Source organism: Mugil cephalus, chromosome 9 (genome assembly GCF_022458985.1).
Source record: "Mugil cephalus isolate CIBA_MC_2020 chromosome 9, CIBA_Mcephalus_1.1, whole genome shotgun sequence".
Classification (NCBI taxonomy): Eukaryota; Metazoa; Chordata; class Actinopteri; order Mugiliformes; family Mugilidae; genus Mugil; species Mugil cephalus.
In genome coordinates, this window is record NC_061778.1 from 10,640,060 (window position 1) to 10,666,785 (window position 26,726).

Consider the following 26,726-nt stretch of genomic DNA (forward strand, 5'->3'; position numbering starts at 1 on the left):
CATAAACACCTGAAAAAGAAACTGCTGGATTTATGCACGTTTCACAGCTAATTTATTATCCCAGACATCACCTCAGGAATGAAAGTGGAGTCGTTTCCTGCAGAGAAATTTGCGTTGATCATTCAGAATACAAGAAGATGCTCCAAGTAGTTCAGCTTTTATTTTTTATTATCATCAGTGATTCAAATATATAAGGGTGAAAAGGCAAGCTTCTTCAATATAAATCTGTATTTACGAATACATACACGTCACAGTTTAGGCCGTTTTACATTATTTACATGAACTGAGATGATTTACAATAGTTACAAGGAGAGGAAACGGTTTGAAGCACGATCGGCTCGCGCTTATTTAAAAAGCGTGGCATCGAATAGCTACTTTTCCCTGAGTGCAAAGCTGTTGACTCTGGAGAGTCTGGGTGCTCACTCCGTGGCGTGGTTGTCCTTTGGGCTGGACCCGTAGCATTAGGCTTGATAGATGGTGTCACCATCACACTCTGACCCAGCCATTCGTTTCCTTCAGCGTGAGCAACAGTAAAAAAGATGAGTCACGCCGGACAATCACATTAAAAGCAGAGGGCCCAGGCGGGGCCGGCTCGTCTCTTCCGGTCTTGCCGTCGTCATCGGCGTCATCATCAGCGCGCACAAATTAATTTTAGAAAGCTTCTGAAACATCACAGATATATAAATCTCAAGAGGAATTATTTATACGCCCGCTCCTCTGGCTGGCTGGCTGGCATGTGGAGTGTGTGCGATATTTCAGGCTGTCCGAATCATTGAGTGGATGGAGAGGATAGTGGCATTTGTGACACAAATGCAGAGTCTGATTCATGGCGGCGACATTAACCGGTGACGAACGGCAAAGGTAGAAAACGGATACTTCTCCCGAAACCCGTGGATGACGCGTGAGATCAAACCTCCCACATTGTCCGATTAATTACGACTGTTTAAAAAGGCGCCTCCACTTTCAGACAAGTGGCAATCATGTTTTCTTTTCTTTTTTTTTTTTTTTGATATTAACCCCCCTCTGTTGACGTTTAACACCTCCAGCTTGATTGCGGTCGTGCAGATGCAGCTGAAACGCGCGCGGTATAGTTTCCGCACTAACCCACGCGCCGCGAAGAAGCTGACGAATCCCACCCTCGTGCCTTATTATCGCTTCCCCCAATCAAGATCTCCGCGGTTAAGTTGATAATGGCAAAGCTTCTGATCACATGGCCGGGGGGTTCATTAACAGAGCTGCCGTCGGTTTCACACTATTCGGTCTACTTTGCCTCCTACGGCGACGGGACTGCGCTCGCTTATTACTTTGCACATTGCTTACAAAGAATATGCTTGAAACATTTTTTTTTTTTTTTAACAAATATCACACCAACATGCAGCCGGGTGTTGAAAGCGGTGACTTTGGCTGTGGGTGTGAAGTTTCTAACCAGCCGGGGAATGAATCAATGTGACAGAGCCCACTGTCAAGCCGTGCCACCCACACAAGGAGCGTTCAGTAATTAGGGGAATCTCTGCTGCTCCGCTGGGTTTGTTCTCAACCGTCTTGTCTTTGAAACTCGGACCCTGCGTCGTGACATTTAGCGGACGCCGGGCAAGACGTCCGCATGTTATGGCTCCGTTTGTATCCCGCTGTAAACATCCCGAAGGTGCACGGTTCGCGTCGCGGGTCCGTTTGGTCTCTGAGGACGGGTCAACGACGCCGCCACTGAGCTCGTGTGACTTCTTCAAAAAGGACGAGTGGAAGGGCCGCCGTCGGCTGAGAAGAAGCCGGCTCGGCGTCCCGTCACACGTTGGTCTCCAGGCCTTGCAGGCGGTCCATCCTCTGCATGTTGCGCTCGATGGTGGCCTGGCATGTGATCGGCTCGGCGCACTCCGTCAGGAACCAGCCCCTCTCCCCGTCGCGCAGCCGCTCGCCCTCGTACCAACCTGCGGCGGAGAAATTGACGTGAACGCCATGTTGCGTGCTGTGTGAAAATCAGTTGCTATGGTCACCATCAAAGGCAGTGACCTTTGGCTTCAAGGCAGATCGAAAAAACGCATACAGATAACGGGTCCTTTGTGTGAAAAAGGTAGGTACTTGTAAAGAACAGTTTGTGAAAGGGAGCCGGTGAAACACGACGGCAGAAAATGTGTAGAATAATAAAGAAAAAGATAAAACAAAAGAGACACAAGAGAGAATAAGATGGAGAGAGCGCCAACATACCGTCTTCCACAGTCTGCGAGACCAGCACCACATCAGCCACCTGCAGAGACAACTCATCCGGCTGCTTGGCCGTGTACGTTCTGATCACCTCCACCTGCATGACATCTGGACGAACACAGACACACACGCGTCATTTAAGGTAAGTCACACCGGCCTGATCTGGATACGTCTTTAATGCGTCTTTAATTCAGAAAAAAATTATTTATGTGAAATGAAATGAAAGGCGTTTCAACAAATAACCACAAGGTGGAGCCACAGGCTAAATCCAGAGATCAGGGAGCAGCTTTTCTTACAGGTGGAAAAACCATTTGTGGCAACTTACTGGTTCTGTCCTGATTCTTCTTATTGTTGATGTTCTGGTCCAGAGCAGTGATCCATCGGGCGCGCTCGTTCCTAAAAGCACAACGAGTGAGATGTTAAACTTTTCTGCTGCAAAAAAAAAGAATTTTAACTTCACAACGCTCCAAACATGATGGCTTAAAGGTTTAAGAGCGTAATTCTTTTGATTTTGAACAGCAGGTGCGGGAAACACTTTGCTACCACTGTTTGCAGCTATAAAAAAAAAACACTTAAGATGTTCTTCAATTTGCAAAGTTCTGCCGTATTTGCTTGAATGTTCTCAGGCTTGCATGCGCGCAACCTCTCAAACTAATCGGATAAGTAGGTAATTTTGTTGCCAAGCAAGTTTTACATTCCCGCCCTTCTTTTCGGTCCTCGGCCGGAGAGCGAACAGAGGTGTGTACTCAGTCGGAGAGAACTGAGAGGAGCGAGCACAAAGGCCGATTCTCGGAAGGGAACAGACCTGCTTTTGCTTTCTCCTTCTCTCTTGTGCAGGTTTCATGAGAAACAAAAAGTAGGTGGGGTCGCGCAGGTCAGATTCCCTGAAACCGCTATCTCTCATTTCACCTGCTCCGAAGGATTTAGAGCTGGGAGGGTGCGGGGGATAAAGGGGGTTCAGGAAATCACCCAGAACAAGTTGCCCCTCTCTATGACTCAGCACCGTTGAGCCCTGCGTCGACGCACAATCACGGGCCGCGGAACGGCGGGCGCAAGGGGCCCCAAATGCATCTCGACGGGCAAATCCCATGAGTCAGACCTCGCTTTTGTGTTCCCATTGTGCGAAAACAGTTTTTCTGGGACACACGTAAAATGCTGCGCCAGTATCGGCGCCAGTCAAGTTCAACCTTTGGAATCAGACAATAAATGTTATTGTCTCGACCTGTGCCAACAAAACCAATCTTAACTCACGTCAGGTCACAGTTCAGGTCAGAAACAATTTAATGCACTGTTTACTTTATACACAGGGTATTCCAGTAAATCCATAAGATACAAGAGAATCAGTGCTCCCGGTTACTTTTCTGCACTAAACGCACGAGTTCCTCAGGTTCATCCGAGCTGCCCTGTGGGAGAGACAGCTGCTGGCTGTTGCTCCTGACAGCTGGACATGCGTGCCGACACTCGGACGCAGCGCATGTGCGTGATTGCGACAGGTACCCGTTCTCGGGCCGAAACAGCTGAAATACTTTACATTCATAGATGCACAGCGCTAGCAGATAACCAAACCTGTGCATGTACGCGAGATGTACCGCTGACTGCGAGGCATGCGATGAAAGATTGCGAGAGGGTGTTTACATGAAGGCATGTGAATGTTTCTCATACGTGCAAACAGCAGATAGTCGCCCTCCTCCCCTCCTCTAGGTGACTTCACGTCTAAGCAGGATCGGTCTATTTGTGGTAGTAAAGCTCCCTCCGCCTTCAACCTTTCACGCTAAAGAGAGTGGGAGAATGCCAGGAGTCATAAATCCATTGTCAGGGGTTCGAGTATCAGCTCTGAGAGGAGGAGAAGACCCCCGCTCCTCCACTGTAAAACTTTCTGATAAAGAGCGACAACAGCTTCTTTCCGTCTTGCCTTTACCCCTGAAACTGGTTTTCATCTCATTTCAATTTCATCTGCTGACCCTTTCCTATCAAGTTTGTTTACTCCTCTCGCAGATTCCTTGACTGCTATTTGGGAACAATCCCTGCTTCTCAGACGAAAACATGGCGTGTCTCTACTCAGAGCGGGGAAAGTCCCATCAGCAAATTTTATTATTATCACAAAAAAAGGGAGCAGACAGAGTGAGGAGAAAAAAAAAACACATCAACAATGAGTAAGTGTGCATCAGAAGTGCAGACTCCCTTTGCGTTACATAATGCGCGCTTGCTTTGTGTTATAGCTGCATGTCTGCCTGTTTTGCTGCAGACTTGTGTAGCGGCTCTGTTCCGTTAATAGAGAGGCACCATTCACTGACTCCGGGCCGGGCACGGCATCAAGGTCACGTGGAAGGCAGGCTAACATGAGCGCGTCAAACAAAAGGATACACAGAAAAAGAAAAGGAAGAAGGACCCAGACGGGGGAAGAGGAGGACCATAAACAATGTTCAAGGGCGGGCAGAAGCCACACAGAGGGCCTTGTGCCATCTCCAAACCAGCTGGCCGGGAGGATTCCTGGCGTATTAAGCCCCGGCTAAGGTCAAAGGTCACTCCGCTTTAAGCCCGTTCAATAGGCATTTACCGGTGAAACACATGTGAGGACATCAGATCAGATCAGATCATTAAAAAAATTGAAGCAGAAACAATAACAATTACATACATGAGAAAAAAAAATTCGAAGATTTATTTTCTAAAATAAACTAAACATGCAGACACGCCCCTGCTCAGAATGTGTGAAATTTCACACTGGAGTTCGAGCCGCACTTAAATTCAGTGGTGAAGTGACAGATGCGGGCAAGTATGTACACAAGAGCTGCTTTTTCTGTGGCGGATTAAACTTATTTTCAAGCACAGTCATGCATGTCGCTGGTCTAACACTCATTAACAAAGACATCATGCACTGGGCTGCATTTTTGTGGCCTCTGACTGTGACAGCGAGAGCTGATTGGATAGGACCGCCCTGTCCTGTCCAATCAGAAGCTTCCCTCCCACGCTACCTTGGCTACTCTGTGAAGACTGAATGTACAGTACGGGTACATGTTTATTTTTAGAAAGCCATCTTGAAATAACAAGATTGTTTTCTTGTACACCAAAAACAATGAAACTGAATTAAACGAAGACGTAATAATGTTTCTATTTTACTTTACTGCTACACTACTTAAACTCTTAACTGATTGGTCAGACAGAAACAGAAGATTTATCAATTAATCAATTTTCTGCTTCACACATTTTTAATAATAATTTCCAGGACTCTTATCTCTCTTTGATTGAATAATTAATTTCATAATAAGTTGTTGCTGCTCTATCTGACAGCTCACCATTCAAAGATCAAGTCACCTGAATGTCCTGGTGAACTTGTGATTGAATAGAGAAAAAAATAAAGTAAAAGTAGTTTTACTCTGTCCACACAGATTGAGCAAATGATGCCACCCTCTGTTACGGCCGCTTCTGAGAAAGACCCCGTACTCATTTATCCGCCCTGCTTCATTTAAGCTCCTCAATGGACCTGCTAATGTAACAGCACTTCCACGTGTCACCTCGAGTTAGATCACTGAATCGGGATGAATGGACGGAGGAAGAGGAAGTTATTCTGTGGTCATCAGAAACAAAAGAGCAGACGCTGGCTGCTGTCTAATAGATGAGACACGGGGTGGCGAGGGGGGACGGGGACGGGAGAGGGGGGGAGTGAAGCGACATGTTCGGGGGGGAGGGATAGTCGTGGGAAACAGCCCTCTTACCAATGGGCTGTTGCTAAGCAGCGCTTAAACAATGCCTAGTAACCACTGTAACAATGGACAGTTGCCAGGGCCCCCCTGCCTCTCCCTTCATGTCCTCAGTTCATTCAGTACCTACTACAGTGAGGGGAGCACAGAGCCCTCCACTCACTCTCACATCACTACTCAGCCGGGGGGCCCAACGCATGCCATCAAAGGACAGAGTCCAGGGGCTTTCCACAACAAGTCGCACTTTACAGAGGAGCCAGTTGGACATGGCGTCCACATCATGTCCACATGGGCACCATCCAAAGGCTCAGTGAGTCACTAATTGCCTCCTACGCAGACTAATAACAGTCACATTTAACACTGACTGCGTTTGTATGGACAATATTTCCTCGACCAGACTGAAATCATTCTGGTCAGAGATGAGAGATAAACTCCACGTCTCATTCATTTGATGCATTTGTATTGATTTCAGCTTTGTTTCAAATATTTCAACCACTGAAGCACTGGGCAATCTCTTTTATCGAGAGTTGAGTCATTTTAGCCTCCTGAGACCCAGCGTCCTCATATGAGGATGTTATGTTTTAGGTCTGTGGCAGCTTCTTATTCTGCTCCATTTAGACCCGTTTTCTTCACAAGGAGACATTTTTGTCTGCCATGTATTGGTAGCGAAGGGTCAATACACTCATTTATTTATGCGTATTAAGTATTCTAGCTTGATATGACATGCAAATTTAACAAATTCAAGTATTCATTTGACGACATTAGGATCTGATCATTTCCAATTCTTCTTTTGCAGAATTACAGTTGTATATTTTGGTACACATTAGGGACTTAAATTGTAACATACAATGAAATAATCCCCGTGTCCACATAATCTTTTTGAAAAACTACTTTCAGTTCAAAGATGATGGTTATTTTTTATACTTTTTACTGTTTTAGGCCCTACTATTCCCAAATACTTAAAGATCTTAATCGTATCCTAAAGAAATGAAGATGCATTCCCAACAGATGCTTGGGTCTCAGGAGGTTAAGTAAAGTTGTGCCAGCCACAGACCAGTTGTGTTTTGCTACCGTCATGCTTCCTTCCCTCCACGTAACTCAGTCAGATCACATCATGTATATTCCACGTGGGGCAAACACACAACAGGCACACACAGACGGTGTTTATCCCAGTGTGTACATGGCTATTAGCTGCTAATATCTTCCTGCTAAAGAGATTATTAAAAGGTTTTGATGCTACGCGACAAGAAAGGAGGCTGGTTTTTAGCTTTCAATGGTGGCAGGTGACTCAGTGTGATGTTTTAACAATTTAATAAGTGATTTATTAGCATTGATTACAAATAATCAAAGCTGGGTTAACTTAAGTACAACGGACGGCCATAGTCGACCACACTTTAACAATTATTTATTAGCAAGAATATATCATGTAATAGGTTAATAAGATGGTGGTTTTCTCATAGCTAGCCCAAAACCCTTCATCCATTTTAATTATTATGTATAATATATTATTGTAACGGGCTGCACATTCATCTCCTGCATATCGATTAGCCCGCTAACTGTTCCAGTTCGTCCCTTGTGCAACCCTACTTGCACCGAGCTGCTGTAATGAGGTTGGTGCCTCGCTGTGAGGCGTCTGCTTAATTATCATCGACTGAATCCCTCCCAATGTTTTAATCTGCGATTGTTTCATGAAGTCAAATTGAAAAGTTTATGGATTCAATCTTAACACCAACAGTGGCAACAGTGATAAATATATTTTGGAGCCATTTGGCTAACTAAAGAAAAACACTAGAAAAAAGGCTTTAAATAAGACTTTATAAGGCAGCGTTGTGCACGGTGGATAAGTCTATGTACACATAACACTGCCTACAATGGAAAAACCACAGACTCGGTGCCGAGAATTCAGAGGGAGGTTCTCTAACTACACAGGAATGAAGGGGAACAGGCCCCGTGCATATGAAAACAGTCCTTAACAAAGCTTGAAACCACAGCAAATGATTACAGTCACAACCCAAGTGTGTGCCTGTGCCTCAGTGTGTGTGTGCGTGTGCGCGCGCCCGCGATGCAAATCCCCACACTAGCTAGAACAAATAAATCCCACGTATGAAGCCAAATATATGGCAGATCCCCTTTTTGTTTGTCCTGGTTATATAATATGAACATTCTCGCTTTTCGGATATAGACGGGGGCCACACGAGAGATGAACTTTAGCGAACGCGCTCTAGCCAGCTGACAGTGTAGGTGTGACGCGTGAGTAATCACTGTAACGTGTAAATACGCTGCACGTGAAACGAATTTCAAGTAACAGCTACGGCTTTAAAAACAAAAGGGAGCTGCTTTCCTGAGAACAGATGCTCGGACCAGAGCGATGTCAACAAAACCATTATCTGGCACGACAAACCCACTACACAGTCGACCGTATAACGGAGGACTAGGCTTCATTTCCTAGGTCACATGAACAACAACGGCAGGGCTCGGTCTTGGGCTCGGCCTTGAGAATAGACGTAACAAAATATCCCTGTGACTTGTAATGGTGCGAAAAGACTGGGAAATAAGAGCTGTGGATAGAGGGGAGGATTTTCTTACTCCAAGGTAAAAGGCATGAAGCACAGAAGCGAAGAGAAATCCGACATGAAGGGAGTTGTTTTTCTGTCCCTCACAGAATATGAAGACATTAAAACCTGATTCAGAGCTTCCAGGTCTCGAGCTAAAACCAACATCACAAGCCCAAATGACATCAGTTCTCTGGAATAGCAGTAAATACACCAATTAGCCAGAACATTAAAACCACCGGCGGGAGAAGTGAATAACATTGGTCATCTTGTGACAATACAATGTTCTGCTGGGAAACTTTTGGACTGTGGACCACCCATCTTACAGCAATGTAACTCCCTGATCCATAGAGGCCCCTCCCCCTTAACCCACAGGACCCAAAGCCCCCCCACTAACATTATCTTGTGACCAGACACCACAGGACACCCTCAGAAGGTCCATGTCCATTCTCTGATGAACTGTTTTGGAGGCACAAGGGAGACCTACACGATATTAGGAATGTGGTCATAATGTTATGCCAGATTGGTGTATGTAAAAACATGTCTGGAGCACAAATGATTCACAGGTGCCTCATTAATCTGTAACTGAAATGCAAGTGAAACAAGAACAGAGCAGTTAAGTAATGCGGACAAAGGTTACAGATATAAAGCACTCACAGCAACTCCGTCCCGAGGATCATGTGCACCTTTCCACCAGAGTGGTTGCTACGGAAACTCAGACGGAAGAGGTGGTTGGCGCCGGCTTGCCGGGAGCTCAGCATGCCGGCGGTGCTTCTGATGGGCGACAGGGTGAGGTCCTCGGGCTGACTGGGTCCCACCCAGATCTGATCCCTCAGAGCGTAGTCAATCACCGTGTAGCTCTCCTCGCTGCCAAAGAGACAAAGACAGAAGAGAAATGTGTAAGCATTCAAGAGGACTGCTCGTCTTTCGGCGGCTTTCTTTCAACTCAGTTCCAGACGGATATATTTAGCTTTGCGACAGAGGTTCTGCTGATGGAGACCTTCATCCGTGTCTTTTCTTCGGCTTTAGGAGGGAAAGCTATGAGATAATGAGGTTCCCCCCTCCCTTATTCATCCATTAAGAAAAGCCACGTGAAAATTCAGTGTACACAATGCATCACACGTACAAACAAAGTCGAACCGCTCTTGGTATTGTGTCCAGATATGCAGATTTCAGTGGAAAACAGAATTTGACAGTCAAATTCGCTCAGAAACGCTATTCCCCGAACTCTGTTCAATGGAGCAAAACAAAAGAAAAAGTTTTGTTCTCTGTGCTTACCACCGTGGCAATAAGTGATAATTGCAGGTGTGTCATTTAACCTCCGCTTCCTCGAAAAAACAAACGAATTGGCCGTGGCTCATGATTATGGGTGGAAACGTCACCAGAGACATACCTTTCCAAATTAAATTAATTGATTAAAAATCATCAATATTGCCACTTTAATGCAAGAATTCCATTGCTCAGCGTAACCTCTGCTGTGTGTATGACAATAAACATTATGAATCTTGAATATTTGGTTTTCCAACATGAATGTTTCCATTGCGCCAATTTTTAAAATATTACTATCATTCCATAGATGTTTTATCCTTATGTTGAAGTTTTCCATACATCGGCACTATGCATCGCTAACATTGCTTTTAGTAGTTAATCAGTTAATTTTTTTCCCCTTGTCAGTTAATTAATTTAGAACAAATGAAAGGAATATTGTATAAAATATGCTATACATCAAAGTTTTAAGCAAAATAAAATTAAAACTTGAGCTATTTTTTTTTATTTTTTTGCGAAAGGAGACAAAATTACATTTGAAATGTGTTACCTGTACATTGTGTACCCACTACACCATGCATCCTTTTATTCCCCTCAAACATCTAACACCTGCTTATTGTTTTCAGCAGAGATCTAGTTTCTTAGTCCTCAGCTATGCAGAGCGCGTAGGTCATCAAATTCAACAGGAGCGATAAATCAAATGTCACATGACGTCTCAGATTCTGTGCCAGTCTGAAGTCCAAACATGCACATATCCTTGCAATAAATCAACTGCCCCTTGGTTTCTTTAGTGCGTGCCTACAGTTCCCGGGAGTGGACCATGACCCACTTTCTGGCAGTACGTGGCAGAAACATCTGGAGCTAATTGTAAAAAAAAAAAAAAAAACATCCTGGTAACCTGCAGATAACGTGTGTTTTGTTTTCATAGTGCTCTTGGGAGCAGGAGCTTAAGTCCTGCCCTCATGTGTTTTATCAACCTGAGGCTGACACAGCAGTTCAAGCTAATAAGCTACTGAACAGTGGCTAGCTTATTATACATCCAGCATGTGCATTAGAGCACGTATCCAAGCTGTACACAAGTAGGGACAGAGGCGGCGTTTAAACAAACAGGACGGGAGCAGTTTATCCGTCCATGTCTCTCTTTCACCTAAACACTCTGGACGCCGGGGTCATGACCGGTGGCTGCAGTCAAGCAAGTTCAACTGTTACTCAAGAGCCTCTTATTGCCCACCAAGTTATGAGGTCAGAACGTGATGCCCACAAGCAATTACGACTCAGAAAAAGAAAACAAACATGCAGGAAACGAAAAGGAAAGAGAGCATGGTCCCCAAAATGCATGATGAACTTGCATGTAACTGTAACCACAGGAACCAAAGAAATAGTTTAATATTCTGCTTTCTTTCACCATTGGAGCTATAGTATAAGGCTATAAAGCCAAAATCCAGTTAGTTTAGCTTAGCAGAGAAACAGATTGATGGAAACTACCGTAGAGGCTCTAGAGGAAAACCACAAATTGTCTGTTATTTGGTTTTTGGACACTTTGGGAAAACATGATACACTGATCAGGCATAACATTAAAACCGCTGACAGGAGGAGTAAATAACATTGGCCAAGTTAAGACAATACAATGTTCTGCTGGGAAACGTTTGTGCCATGTACCGCCCACTTAGAGCAGACCAGGCACCCCCACCCAAACCTCATAGCAAGGACACCCCGTGATAGCATCCTGACACAGACACAGACACACACAAAAACGATTCAGGAAGAACTCAACATGAAAAAAAACATGAAGAACAGCACAAATTCACAAGATAGTATCTGTGGAATGAACTGGAACAAGCCCAATGCACAGAGGCCCCGCCCCTCCCCTCAACCCAGAGGACCCGATGTCCTCCACCAACAACATCCTGTTGCAGGACACCCTCAGAAGGCCCATGTCCATTCTCTGATGGGTCACAACGGTTTTGGAGGCACAAGGGCGACCTACACACCATTAGGTCATAATGTTATGCCTGATCAGTGTATAACTTTGTTATTAGGCCATTTAAAAGCGGCCTAATAATATTACATAAAGAATATTTTAAGGTTTCAAATAATCCATTTGGTCCTTTTAATAAACTAATATCTAATATCTATACTAATCCATTATATTATTATTATTGTTATTATTATTATCATTATTATTATTATTATGTTTAGGAAAAATCCTGTGATTTTCACCTAAATTGGTAAAGTAATATCCAGTGAGCTCTACTGGCTAATTAATGGCAATGTAAGATGTCAATACCCAACTACTGCTGGACTACAAATCCCTTCAAAAGCTGATCAGTTCCACCAAACAAACAGAGCTAAAGTGAAAATCCTCATTATTTCAAGGTGTGAATCTCATCAGCCGAGCGCAGGCTCCTGCAGCAGCCCTACAGGTAAAATACCTGGAATGCCATTTACATGACACTGACGAACAGGATGGGTGGGGACGCCGCATGTTTGCGGGGTGAGTTTTCTCTCATGTGTGGGTGAGCGTATTAACCGATTATTGCTAAATACACACGAGGAATGAAGGTAGGAAATAGGAGCATCATCCTGTGATGAAACGTAGAAGAGGGGCGATTAAATCTGGGATGATCTGAAGCGGAAACCGTGCGCAACAGGAGCTTTGAAAGAGGCATGTTTGCTGGTATGAAAATCACTGCGCTGGCATCCACTGCACAGTATCGCAACCGTGCCACTTTATAACGAACGATCGCAAGTAACAGGAGTCCTCAAACAGATGTCAAGCCAGGAATCCAGTGTTTAATGTAAAGTGTTGAAACTTGGCACAGTCGAAGAAACAGAAAAGAAAGTCATGGGATCAGAGACGAGAGGCAGACACACACACACACACCTCCAGTCTGAGTATGGGATAGGCAAAAAAAACAAGGAAGAAAAAAGGTCACTACAACTGAAAAAAAACAGGGAAAAGAACAGAAAAAAGCAAAAAAAAAAAAAAAAAGGAAGGGGGGGATGAAAACCTCAGCAATAATGAATGTTTAGATGATGCCCGGCGTTCACACAGGAAAAGGGGAGGGTAGCGAGGATGAGAGAGGAGCCAGCTGGTGCGTTATGTAAGTGTTCCTGCGAGCCAGAGTGCAGCCGATCAACACTTTCCCGGTACGTGACAATACCCTTGTTTGACACAGGATGGGTTTCCAATAGCCAGTCCAAGAATGGATCCAGTCTAAAGAGTTATTTAATGAGAGTGGCACTGCACAAAACAATCCCAAAAACATAAACCTGCGGAAAAGGCTAGATCATAGGTCTTCAACAGGGGGTCCGTTAAGACAATGCATAGGTGGTCGCAAGATTTTTGGTTGACTAGACATTTTTTATATACATTTTTCCCCCCACAAATTTATGAATGCAAATGAGGTTTGAGGGGTCCTTGGTCTGAAAAACATATGCTTTAACTACTTCGGATTAAACCGATGATTATTCTCTGAACTAATCGAACAACAGTTTAATAAACATCAGAAAAACATCAGAAATAGAAAGATAAATGTCCATTCCCAAACAGTTTTCCCAGTGGTGAAGTTAAAGTCCTCAAATATTCTGTTTTGTAACACTAGGAAAAAACTACACACATTCATTTTGGAATAATACGAAACAGACACGAGAAGGTCAAAGGTACGGGTTTTCTCTCCACTACTTAAGCGCTGTGGCTTTAACCTTTTCACCCCTTCCTTCTGGTTCTGATAGCATTCCTAAAAATGGAAGCTTGTGAGAACGAGGCTGAACCACTGCGGCTTGGTGTCGCGCAGTCGCGCTACCCACGCGTGTGAGCTACGCACGCAGTCCAAGACATAATCGAAAAGAGAGATATATACCTCCAGGACGCTTCGTGACCCGCCGGTGCCTGGCTGGCCTTGTGCAACCGGCGTGTTATTGTTTTGATGACTGCAGATGGGAGTGCAGCGTAGTAGCGTGCCACAGCAGGGCTTCACTGCTCCCCACAGTACAAACCAATATTATAACAGCTTCTCCTGTTAAAATGTACTGCACGCAGACTCCAATAAAAAAGAAAAAAAAAAAAAAGAATTCCGGAGCACTCCCTTTTCCCCAAATCCGACTTCCAAACACCAGGCCTGACACCACACACTGCTGGAGTCTGCTGTGCCAGATCAGATTCCCAGAAAAATATCGCATGGAATGTTCTTTTTCTTTTTTTCCCTTTTTTTTCTTTTTTTCTTTTTTTTTTTTTAAATGATTGTGAGGAATTCTGCAAGTGGCGGGACAATCAGTTCCAGACACAGGACCGGGGAGATGGACGGGAAGTAGGATTTTTTTTTTGGGGCAAAAACAGACACGAATACACCCACACACGCAAATGAAAACCACATCTTTTCAAGGAAGTCCTCTTTATGGCTTGTTTGATGTTTTTTTGTTGTTGTTGTTGTTGTTGTTGTTGTTGTTTTTGTCTAAAACTAGAGGAAACAGAGGATGAGGAAAGCAGACTCCCTGATGGGGCTGACAATGAGCAGGTCCTACTCGCTTCAGGTGATTCATGTCAGCGGGGCATGTTCAAACCACGCCGGCTTTTCAGAAAAATCTCGTACTCGCAGTGCCAAGACGCGACAGGTTCAGATAACTACACCTGTTCAGCTTAATAAACACACCCATGAAGAACAGCGTCGGCGTGAACGACTGTTAAGTGCCTCCGGAGATATCGATCTCTCCTAACCTTTTAAAAATCCCCCTCGGTATCGACTTCTCACTGTGAATAACGCAGTTGTTTTGTCTGCCCTGTGTTTAAGTTTCACTTTCTTTACAGCATGGACATAAACAGCCATGGGACGGGCGTATTTCCCAGGATAAACTCAAACACTGTGCTGAAGAAGACAAAATGAAGTATCCCAGAGCTCAAGGCCTCGGGCTCATGCGGTTCACACAATCACACACGCAGAGAAAACCAAAGGATTACAATTACACTTTCGCCTTCAACGAGTCAGAACAGGTGAGTTATGAGGATCGACCGCACATCAAGGCCGCGCTCGCGTCAGCTTGAGCTGTTTGTATGCCCGACCGTTTTCCGTCCCACACTCGTGACTCACCTCTTCTTCTTAGTGACGATGAGGACGTCGTTAAACAGGAAGAAGTAGACCAGCTGCCGTGTCGTCCGCTTGATGAAGATGCCGTTATCCTCCGTGAACGCGGTCAGCTCCCCTCGCTTTACCATCCACCTGGAGGATGAGACCAGGGGGAAAGCCTAGGGGAGGGAAAGAAAAAAAAATAAACTATGGTGAACGGGAGGGAAGAAACCGAACACGGGGAATGTAGAGATGTCTGCGACGTTTTGGGGTGGGCTGTCAGGCAATGCTAAATTGCAGTTTGCAGTAGTGCACATGTGAGCAGCTGGTTACGCAGAAAGACAATACGCAGCACATGTTAATCCCAAATGTGCCACCACATTTCCCACACTACTCAGACACACTTGAACCTGCCAAGCCTCGTGTGTATTGTGTATGTAGACGGTCACCAACTGTGAATAGCGTCTGCATGTGTGTACATGTCAGCTGCTTAACTACAGGTTTCACAGGCGTAATACATGCAAATAAAAAAACAACTTCAAGGAAACCAATTTGCTTCTTTGCTGACAGTTACATGAGAAGAAGAGCAACACATGGGGTACATGAAGCTATAACTAATAGATATTTAGCGTAGCTTGGCATAAAGACCATCTGTGAAAAAATCTGCAAAATAAACATATTATCAATTCATCTGACTATTTATGGACAGCACGGTGACTCAAAAAAGATTTCTGTCCCTGCATTAGATCGACTCCGTAGGTATGCACTAGGTTCACGCCCTTTGTCTTCACCGTAGCCTCACACGCACCTTCCCAGAAATGCGACTACACGCTCCGGTGATGCAGACCATCTGCCTCCTACATACCATCTACTCAAACCTTTTCTCTCTTTTGCGCATCAAGAGTAATTAAACATACCAGCGCGTGAGTCTGAATTCCACTGCAAAACCATAAATCAAGCTCTAGACCGCCACTTTGTTGTCTACGCGTGAGGAAATGTGCCATCCATTTCCCCTTTTCCAGTCTTTATAAGGAAGCAAGCTAACCAGCGGCTGTCTCTAGTTTCAGGAACCACGCCTCACATCGTTCCATTTCATGTACTTGCCCCACAAAGGTACGGCTGATTCCTTCGCCTTCTCTTCCATCTTTCATTAACAGTTACCAGGAGACAAGAAGTCGAAGCTCCGCGAGACGTCCCTCCCATCCCTGCTCTCACTCCCTAGGTTCTTCCGTATCTGAAGATCATCATTGATCTCCACGTTCACTCCCTCTCATCCCTTCCCTGCAACCCCCTTTCATCCATCAATCTGCTTTCCTCGGGTCATATCGACTAATAAACTTCCTTGCATTGATTATGTTGTTATCCGAGTTAGTGAGAGGACACAGCCTCAATCTTCTCATCAGACTTTTTGGCAAGAAGCAAACAAGCGAAATGATAACATTTTTCACCGTACCTTGATCTTGAACTCCAGCTGAGAGTTGATGGTGTACATCATTTCTGTCCTCTCCATGGTGCGAGCGCCTTCATTACACTTTCTTACAACCTGGCCACACACAGTCACGCAGTATCAATTAGTCATGATGTACCATACATGTTTATAATGAGAGCACGATGGTTGATAGATATGCTGGAAATTTTCTGACTCACAGTCACGAAATGAAAAAGAACTGGACATTGTCCTAAGTAATAAACTCCAGAGATGGTGCAAACATTTAAACGGCCACTGACCTTGCTGACCGCCTGCAAAGCCTTCTTACACTCTTCATACTGTCCCGAGTCTTTGGGCATCTTCTGACAAATTGTCTGTGAACACAGAGACGCACATTTAGACGTATGCGGAATCAAGCACAATAACCCGTGACATGTCGTTGCACTCGCGTGCGCCGCACTCTATCAGCAGCAGAGGGTGAAATATCGAAGCTGTGGGAAGAAATGAATTGAAACCAAACTTTCTCAGGATCCAGAAGCCTCCGAGCGCATGAGTATAAATCCCAGAGTCCCAAGAGAGACACTGACAGAAGACAGGCGAGAAGGGGGATAAAGGGAGAACAAGGGAAGAATAATGTGGTCAAAGGAAACATGAAAGCGAAGATAATGGAAAAAAAAAAAAAAAAAACATTAGGAGGAGGGAAGAAGAGTTAAATCAGTTAAGATTATTAAGGAATGATGTAAGGTCACACAAACATTCTTGAGCTTAGAACACACCCAGCGTAGACTTAGTTAGGGCAGTATGAATAAACAAACTGTTGCATAAGAGACAAAGTGTTCCAGCCCCATCTCGGCTACTGAATGCGTTTAGTGCACTCACATCAATGAGGAGGGGCAGGCGAGTGATCCTCTGCATGGGCAGGATGAGGAAAGAGATCATGGGGAGATTCCGGCAGTCAGGGTGGCCCTCTATCCTGGTCAGCACCTCCTTGAAAGCTGGATTCTTGGACCTGCACGGGAGGAAGGAGGCAAAAAATAAGGTGCGAGGGGAAAAAATCAGCTAGAGGAAGAGCAGGGCGTGTTGGATCACATCCACGGTACGATAAGAACGTCTATTAGCGTGCGTTCGCTCGGTCACTTACACCAGCCTCTGCAGGGTTCTCTGCTGGTAGACCTCATTGGAGCAGTATGTGATGTAAGGGTCAAAGTTGGACTGGGCGTGCTTGGAGACGATGTCGCTGATGCCGTCGATCACTATGCTCTGCTGGTGTCTTTCCTCCAGTTCCTTGAAGAACCTAAACACAGAGGCGGGCGGTGAAGGGATATTATGTCAGGGACTTTACAGTATACCATACATGGCAAACAGCTGGAGCGCGGAGCATTAAAACGTGAGTCATGGCCCACTGAGGAAAATATAGGATACAATGACAGATACAAAGTCAGGAAGGCGGGAAGTGCGGCAAACACTTCTAAAACCCGATCACAAAAGAGGAACTCCCCGCCACTTAAAATAGACGTAGCCTACCATTAAACATAACACGGAGGCTTTTCCTCTTCCTGAGCACCAACAGATGGCCAGTTTAACAGCACGCCACAGGCCCAACTTCAAGAGGACGAGTGTTTTGCATGAGCGGACCGAGGTGACAAACAGGAAACTCTAGCACAGGACACAGGACGCTGACCTTGACCGACCGGACCAGGTTTGAGCCCATCTACAAAAGACCTTTAGAGCTCCTATGTAGTCACATCCCTACCTACTCTACACACACACACACACTGAGGAGCTTTGACTATCAATAGGAAACAATGTCAGCTGCAACCATGTAGCCTTGTGTCCATGCTTGACCCAGCCCCGTGAACTATACCCTTCATAATGAGGGCATGACATACTAGATAACAACAAAAAACACAGACATGAACGGGTCAAGGCTGCAGAAATTCTGTCTGCACTACCTCCTGAGGCAAAACCCTAATGACCTTAACAATGGCATGCTGCCACGAGGAAAAAGGTCAAAGTAGTGGTGGACAATCGGGGTGATGAAAAAAGCAAAAAAAGGAAATAACCCAAAAGTGTGGCACTGATCAAGAACTCGAAATGAAAGTGAAAGAGCCCCACCAGCAAGAGGAATGAAACTTTTATCAGAGAACTGCAATCTGTCACGGCGTTCCTCCATGTGAACTGCGAGTATTATTAATTAAGTGCATGAAGTCAATGTAAACATGATGAGAGGCACACCTCCATGTGAAATACTCATCTCACCATTGCACATAGACTAACAGGAGAACCCACGGAACCTGTTCCAAGTAAAACATCTTGTTTAACTAGTGCTCAGAGCAATGTTGTATTTTGGGATTTAAGTGCATATGAGTGGGGAGGGTACAGTTTCACACACTTGTTTTTTTTGTCCTGTGTGGCCTTTGTATAGGAATGAGAAAGGGGAGTAATGGGATGCAGCGTGTCTAAAATCACTATGAAATTCACAGAAATAAGCAGAGACACATCCAGATGAAAATAACCTTCAGATGAGTTTTTCTTTCCAGATAATGGAAAAAATCAATTATATTTGTATATGGTATACTTTTTTTTTTTTGGTATACTGTTTTCTGTGTCATTTTAATCCTCGAGCAAATGTCACGTGCAACGAATCCTCCACATGTATGCACACATTCTCACTTAGGCGAACGAAGCGGGTGAATGGTCTTAAAAACACTTTACACAATCGCATTTTTAGTCCCGGGGGAACCAACACCCTGGGCAACAGGAAAAGGATAGTTTGACCTCATTTCACGCTTAAAGATTTATTAACCCACACTTTGCTGCAAGCACTTGGCTCAGAGATAACACTTTAAAATTAGGGCCCGGGGTTGGTTTTCACTTGGCCAATGCTTTTGAATGTCCCAGTTGTGTTTGATTGTGTTAGAACACTGAAAGTCTTGAACTACGTTTAGACCAAACTAACGGTTAAACAAAGTGAACAACCTATAACGACGGACTTTTTGGACTTTTGCCACTGTAAACAAAGAAGAATCATGGACTGATTAGATTTGACAGTATTAACAAAAGGAAATGACAAGCACATTGTCAGAATGAACTCTGATCTCACAGAAAGGCACCCGGGGAAATTATATCACATCTAAAACTTTACAGGCAGAACACTTGGGGCAAGAAATTCTCCCTGTCAATCGTTTGCAGTGAAGTCTAGGACAGTAATTGCTGAAGCAGCACAGCTTTCACCAGGCTCAGCTTTCGGGGGCCTCTAAAGCATGAGCTATTCCATCAGTTTATAGGATCCTTGGAAGTTCATGGCTACCCTGGCCAGGAATGTCATTAAACAGTGCGCTGTAAAAATCATGACTGACAGGTAAACTCGGGAGGCTCGTAGAAGCAAATTTGAGCTATTGAACCGTTCATCAATTAAAAAAGAAAAGAAAGAGAAAAACAGTTCACTTCCGTGCTTGCAGGTATTTAAGAATGTTTATGTTAGAGATACAACAATACAATGTTCATGTTGACTTGACAACCAGAATGAGGCCTTTTGTTCGTTGTTGTGTCACTCACTTCTTCCCTGACTCTGTTTTCTGTCTATCAACATGTGACCACACACAAGTTCCCAGCACTGCCTGGAGATAATCCCTTTCATGTTGAGAACAGCTCTGACTACACAACACAAGAATAGCTGAGAGACTGGTACAGGCATAGCATAAAAAAAAAAAACATATTGAGACACGCCTCACGCGGGACGCACGGATTCGCCCGATTACGTTCAAACGAGACACTTATCCAGCTCATTACTCAAAATCCGCAAACACTGACGCATCCAGCGAGGCCTGCAAACAGCGAGCGGCGACCACAACAACTAACGCCTCGGCAGCAATAAAGCGAGCTACGAGAGAAAAACGCCCGCGCACGTACTTTTGGCTGGCCTCGTAGACGTCTGTGATGTTGGAGAAGAGGTGGTGGTGTTCGGTCTTGGTCATGGCCTCGCTGAGCTCCGCCGAGTCCTTGAACATGCGGATCAGGATCTCCAGGCTGTGGAGGTAGGAGTGCTCCGACGAGATCACCTCAAAGATAGCCTGAGGAGCGAAAGCAGCACAGATGTTACGCGAAATTAAAACATTCTGACTTCTGTTACCACCCCTTTGGTTTTGATTTAGTGAAAGGCCCCGTCATTAACAAGTGGCGTACCAGTCGGCATCCATCATGTTTGGAATGTCTCTAAACACATCATGAATTAGAGTTTGTCTTCCTCCTTCGCATTGCAATAGCAGCCCATGATGCAAGGGTGAAATATGTTTCCTACCTCTTGTCTTTTGCGTTCCTCTTGAGTCATCTGGTCGGACAGGCCGCTTTTCTTCACCTACACAGAAGAGACAAAAAATATAAGAAAGAATTTTAAAAGTCACGAAAAACAGAGTCACACTTGTCTGACGAGGTTTTCTCCCCCCCTACCCTCTGCATTTATAGCAGGGGTGTGTTTTGGCTGCTGCCCCCACACACAAAGAAAGACACACTTTGCATACCACAGTGAATAGGGAGCCCGATGAAGTTGATGTACAAATGGGAAAAGAAACAAGAAACTGCTGAATACAGAGGCACAGGGCGAGGGGAGGAAAAGGGGAAAATTTGTTGTAGCCACAAAAAAAAAATAAAAAATACACTAAACAAAACAGGCTACTCTTATGCTTTCAAAGTGTAATTTGGCACAAAAGCGTAGACGGGCAAAAAGAAAGTGAGCGAAAGAACCCATGTTGGTATGCGGCTGGCAGGTTTTGGTCCACAGATATTTAAATAAGGCTGAAACAAAGCAATGTTTGGGAATGGACCGGGCGTGGAGGGCTGTTGAATTAATCAGGCTGCGGCTTTCTTCCACTGAGTGTGAGGTTGAGTTGAAAGCACGCTTTCTCCTCCTTCTCGTGTTTCACCAAATACAGCCAATACGACCCGGGGCAAGTCCACACTGCGCCGCACCACCTCACACAAGCGATCTTTATCCCTTACTTCCACTAGTTTCTCGTCCTGTTTTTGGTATATGGTGACAAGGAAGTGATACCGCTCCTGGTCGGGCAGTATCTACACAAAAGTCCACTGCAAACACTGGGAACAAACAAAGCTGCGGCAGATCAAACATCACTGGCAGGTCTCCGGATTGATTACTTTCACGAGTACAGTCACACGTTTTACTATTACTTTCTTTTCTGTCAAATCTCCCTCCCAAAGACTTAAGTTGCTATTTCCCTGAAAGCTTTTAGTGCGCTAGCAACAACAACACAAACTGAACTTGATGCTGTTTCACACGGTGTGCCCTGAACATAATCAATTAGGCGTCATCAGTGTCGCCACAGTTACCTTGAAAAAGTAATCTAACCATTACTCTCTAACCATTACAGCTATTACTGTCTATAGCTGACACAAACTCAAAATAGTGGCAGTATCTCCAGCCCGAAAACACACTGTTGTTTACATTTGTGTCACTGGCATGAGTCGTCCTCATGCAGAAAACGTAATCAAAATCTTTAATCTGATTACTGGTTTGGAAGTAGCAACGTAACACGTTAGATTACTCGTTACTGGAATGAAGTGGTCAGATTAGAGTAACGCATTACCAGCATCATTGGGTATCATCATTTTTTGTTATTTATTTATTTTTATTTGTGGCTTCAATTTGTTTCCTGGTTTCACTTTCGACATCACCTTCGTGCCACGAGAGGTGGCGGCTCCAATGGTAATTCCGAGGAAATGCTCAATTTCTTGGATGTGACAGTTCATCCAACCGTGAATAAGAAGATGTGCGTAATAAGAATAAGGGAGGAGCTGATTGTCGGGAGATATGCCGATAAGGCACACGAGGACAACTTGTACATCTGGCTCTTGGCTTCACTGGAAATTTCCTGCCGCCCCACAACAACAACAATATCATGCCAGCATTTACTATGAAGTCTGAAAGGTGGCTCGCGATTCCCCAACGTTAAATCATGTGCTGTCTGGCCCGACACATTTGCACAGATGGACACAAACAAATCCACAGCTGTAAAACAGATGTGATGGAAAAGAAGGCTTATTTTAGAAGAGGCCTGGTACGGCCCGACTGTTCCAGTTCACCTCTCTGTCTCGCTGACAGAAAACGCAGAGACATTCCTGATGATTCTCTAGTATCAATCGAATTTCCCATTAACTAGAGTCTCTCTGTGTGTACAGACAACTATTTCTGAGCCAGTCATAACCGCTTCACCCTCTGCTGTGACCTGGATTTGCTCCCCACACTTTCCAAGTAAACAAACAGATGGAAATGACTTAGTAGAAAACTAAATTAGCTCAGTCCCATCCAATATATTCTGCCGTCCTTCAGTTCCACTCCTTAACTATATTATGTAATGCACATCTACCACATGTCTCCCTAGTGGCAACATTTTAAGCATATTTGCAGTCTGACGAGTACGCGGAGTTTGCCAACACTTTGGCATTAAGCCCAGCAGTGCTCCCAAGACTTCCTGTGGGTCTGGCTGAGCGTCTGCCTCCCAGCCTGCCCGAGTCCTAGAAGAGCTGCTCCTGTACTCCCTGATAAACAGAGGAAAGCATAAACGGTGGGAGGATGGGTATGGACTGTGGCCAAACTGGATATGACAGCATTCTTCGGAGCACTGGCATTCCAAGACTCCGCTGCAGCCACAACACTTAGCTTTCTGTCTTTGCTCAGGATGTTGAGGGTAAGAAGGAAGCTAAAGACGAAGAAGAAGAAGAAGAATGCAAGCTAGCATGGCTTTCTGTATGTATGCGTGTGTGTTATTATGTCTAACCACGGTGAGCTGGCTCCAGGAGGTACGTATGGGTCGATACTGCACCACAATGCCGCTGTCAGGTTTGGCTCCTCTGGCATCGGCATCCTCATCTGAATCGTTATGCAAGGCCTTCTCCTGGTAGTTCTGGTACAGCTCCTCTTCTGAAACGCAGTTTGTTTGACAGATGTATCGGTTATTGTTGAAAAAAAGAACAGATAACGAAAGAGTGGAGCAAAACAGATGGCATTTTCTCACCTTCACTGTCAAAGGTCCGCTGACTGACCAAACCTCTCTTCTTATCCGGACTCTGAAAAACAAAGCAGGGCACCAGTATAGTGCGAACTCTGAAAGGGACGCGCACACAGCCCTTAAATGAAATCGACTTGTGCACCTGTCCGTGACCTCCCTCATTGACCCACGTCTAATTACGGAGCCACTGTGTATTTAAGCGTGCATATGCGGGCACAGTGTCACGTTACGTCATTGTCTTCCAACAAGCGCCTTGATTGTTTCCTTGTAAGGCCTTGTCCCAAGTCCCGTTGCTGTTGCTAAGTTTGTTTCACAATACTCTGCCTGTGTCGTAATTTAACAATTTGGACTTTCAACCCACTAATACTGAAAATCCACGGCTTTGAGAATGATCAAATATAATCCTGGTAAAAAAAAAAAAAAAAAAATGCACAGTTATCAACAGGCAATATAAAACTTGTTCGGTAGAGCCGGACTAATACGTCTCTACATTTTATATACGTGTCTCAAGAAAAAGCACTGACTAAATTAAAGCTCTTCTTATTGGCTTCCCAATAAACTGGTACCCGTTTTGGACAAACAGATTTACCCACCTTGTTTTTCCCATTGAGTTTAGCCTTTTCCGTTCCGGGCCTCTTAGACTTCAAAGGCGTAGGGCTCGCAGGTTTGGTTGTCTCTGGGCTCTTTATCCTCAAAGTCCTAAGGCTCACAGGTTTGGTTGTCTCTGGGCTCTTAGGCTTGGCAGTTCTGGGGCTAGCAGAGCCAGAACCTGTTGGGCTAACTGGTGAAGCCATACCATTTATTTCTAGTCCCTTGGCAACAGGCTGGCTCAACAGTTGAGGCTTGGGATCTGCCTCCATACCTACTCCACTAACAACTGCTCTCCTATAGGACGTACTCCTCAAGCCTCTCCTTAGTGTCCCCGGGCTCTCAGTTTCTGCCCCCTCGCCGCGGCCCCCTCCCGTAGAAAAGTAAGTCCCAGTTTCCACCATGCTGAGGGCTTTCAACGCCCTCTTTGAATGATCCAACCCCAGCAGTCCTGCCAAACCTTGGCTTTGCGTTCCAGCGGGAGCTGCCTTGCACTGCCGAATATCAGACGCTAAACCCTTGGGAATAAGCTGCTGGGTGCCCATTTTCATGGCAGCGGGGCTGTTCGTGCTGAGAACAATGGACTGAGAAGGAGAGAGAGACGGGGAAAGTGATGGCGAGGGTGAGGTGGAGGACATGGAAGAAGATGAAGATGCATGTCTGGGTCCCTGTGAGGATGCGGGCGAGGGCGGCTGAGACTGTCGGGCTGGTGGCTGCGCCCTGTCCGCCGGCGACGGGGAGCGTGGGGTCGGGGGGTCTGAGGAGGTCAAGGAAGAGAGCGAGGGGATGCTGGAGGTGGAGCTGTGGGAAGGAGTGAGGGTGCGACAGCTCGGAGGAGACGAGCTGGACATGGATGAAAGGGATGAAATTTCATAGTGGTTGTTGTTAGGAGTGAGTGGAGCCTGGACAGGAGAGGAGGATTTTGGATGAAAAGCTTCAGGAGAAGGTGAATCCGTCCCAAAAGGTATCTGGTCTTTCCGTGAGTTCAAACTGGTCTGACTGCGTGCCTGGTTGTCCTCGAGGCACTTTTCAGACCATACGGTTTGTCCATTGGCAGTTTTTCTCCTGTCTCCATTACACACCCTATTGTCCAGTGAAGCGGATCTGTTATCATCGGATCTAAATTTGGACAGAGAGAAGCGTCCGTTGGAGAACTGCCCAATGCTGATGCTTCGAACAACTCGGGTCTTCCTTGAGGGTTTGTTTAGGACGTGCTTAAGCACCACAGTCTTTGTGTCAGTACACGCAGGCGTGACCAACAGTCTCTCAGCAGGCTGCCTCAAGGTGAAGGGACCTCTGCTGTCCTCCACAGGAAAGTCCGTGGTCATGACCCCATTACAGTGATAACTCAGGGGTCGCGTTTTGGATTTGCCCAAGTCCCGGGAGCTTTTACTGTTGTCCGTGCGTCGTCTCCACAAAGGCATGATGTTATTATTGGACAAATCTACATCATTACCAATATCCATGGTTTTTATTGAGTCTTCTTCTCTGTGCGTGTCCAAAACTGCGGGTCACAGGGCAAACACTGCAGGCCGGTAGATAACTTATGTCACCCCTAAAGATAAACAAAAGAGAGGAATGACAGTCAGTTTCTCAAGTTGCCTCAGTTTACTCATTAACAAGGATCCAATATAGAAACTGGCAGGTGAACTTTAAGAAACACACAAGGGACACTAGTGGTGAACTGAAGGCAAGCCAGAGAAAACAGCCGAGGGTTCTTTTGTATATGTTCATTGTGGTGAAATGCCCCAATTACAAGCACAAAGCAGACAAGATACTGTTAGCTGTGCGCAATTACTGTAATTTTAAAGGAAACAATGGCACAGAGTAACAGTAACTGACGTTTAAGTTTATATATATATATATATATTTTATATTTATCTTTGTATCTCAACGCAAGTTGTTCTGTTCGTGTGCGTCCCTACAAAAATATCTGTAAACCAACAGAAAGTTTTCTGATTAATGAGTAGAAGAAAGTAGTTTTGTCCAGCACGTTAATTGCTGGATACAAGCTTACCTAATCAGTCGATCCGCTGCGGTATGCGGTCATTGTACCTGCGCCGGCTGGAAAACAACCCTCTTTTGGGGGCGATAGCGACGATCAATGATCCCCCAGCATTGTACCGAAACCAAATGTTTGTGGAAGCGGAGCTCGGAGTTACTGATCAACTTGAAACTCGTGCGCGCAGTCGCGGACGCGTCTGAAGCGCCGCGGAGTGCGCAGAGGAGTTTGTACCTCACAAGAGTGGAGAGGAGGGAGGGAGTGACTGAGAGAAGCTGATCAGAGTGAGTGTGTGTGAGAGAGAGAGAGAGAGCGAGAGAGAGAGAGCGAGAGAGAGAGAGAGAGAGACGAAAACACTCCCGAATTCACAGAAACTCAAATCCGATGGATTTCAGGTGACATTTTTGGTGGCAACAAATACTATCTGACATGCTCTGCCTTTACAACAAAGTACTTCACTTGTGTGATAGAGGCGAGTTTAATCCACCTTAAACCCAATTAAATACAGAATATGTCTAAAAGAAAAATCTACTTTTGCTGGGCTATTTCTTTGCCTGGAAAAACACTGATTCTCTTGCCTTATTGCGTAAAGTTTCTTACGGTATTTGGCATCTAGGAGAACTAGTTCTTGTGCATTTAGGCAACTCTAAGTTCCACGGAGCCGTTACCTTCTGCACATTATCTGCTGTACTTGTAAACGAGCATAGTTTATTTTTAGCAACAATCTATGAGTTTGGACTTCAGAATTAATTTTGGACAGAGTAGCGGGTGTTGTGGAACAGAAAAAAAACATCAAACTGGCTTTATTTTTTAACTGGAACAGGTTTTGAACACACATCAACTTCAATTCACTCAGGCCTGTTGTTAAATCCCCTCGTTTGTGATCGTTGCTGTCGTGCGCCAT

General features: G+C 45.1%; 1 protein-coding gene across 1 annotated transcript; it reads right to left on the minus strand.

The window, feature by feature from the left end:
* Positions 1–150: 150 nt before the first annotated feature.
* On the minus strand, positions 151–26,067 carry LOC125013149 (rho guanine nucleotide exchange factor 26-like). Its single transcript, XM_047593524.1, has 15 exons — positions 25,838–26,067; positions 23,826–25,375; positions 23,239–23,290; positions 23,002–23,144; positions 20,508–20,564; positions 20,120–20,280; positions 17,349–17,501; positions 17,087–17,216; positions 16,507–16,581; positions 16,232–16,321; positions 14,803–14,957; positions 9,107–9,316; positions 2,525–2,595; positions 2,203–2,307; positions 151–1,925 (listed from the first exon to the last, which is right to left on the minus strand). Exons 2-15 carry the CDS (start codon positions 25,284–25,286, stop codon positions 1,783–1,785), a joined length of 3,006 nt encoding a protein of 1,001 aa, XP_047449480.1. The 5' UTR covers positions 25,287–25,375; positions 25,838–26,067; the 3' UTR covers positions 151–1,782.
* Between the last annotated feature and the right edge of the window lie 659 nt (positions 26,068–26,726).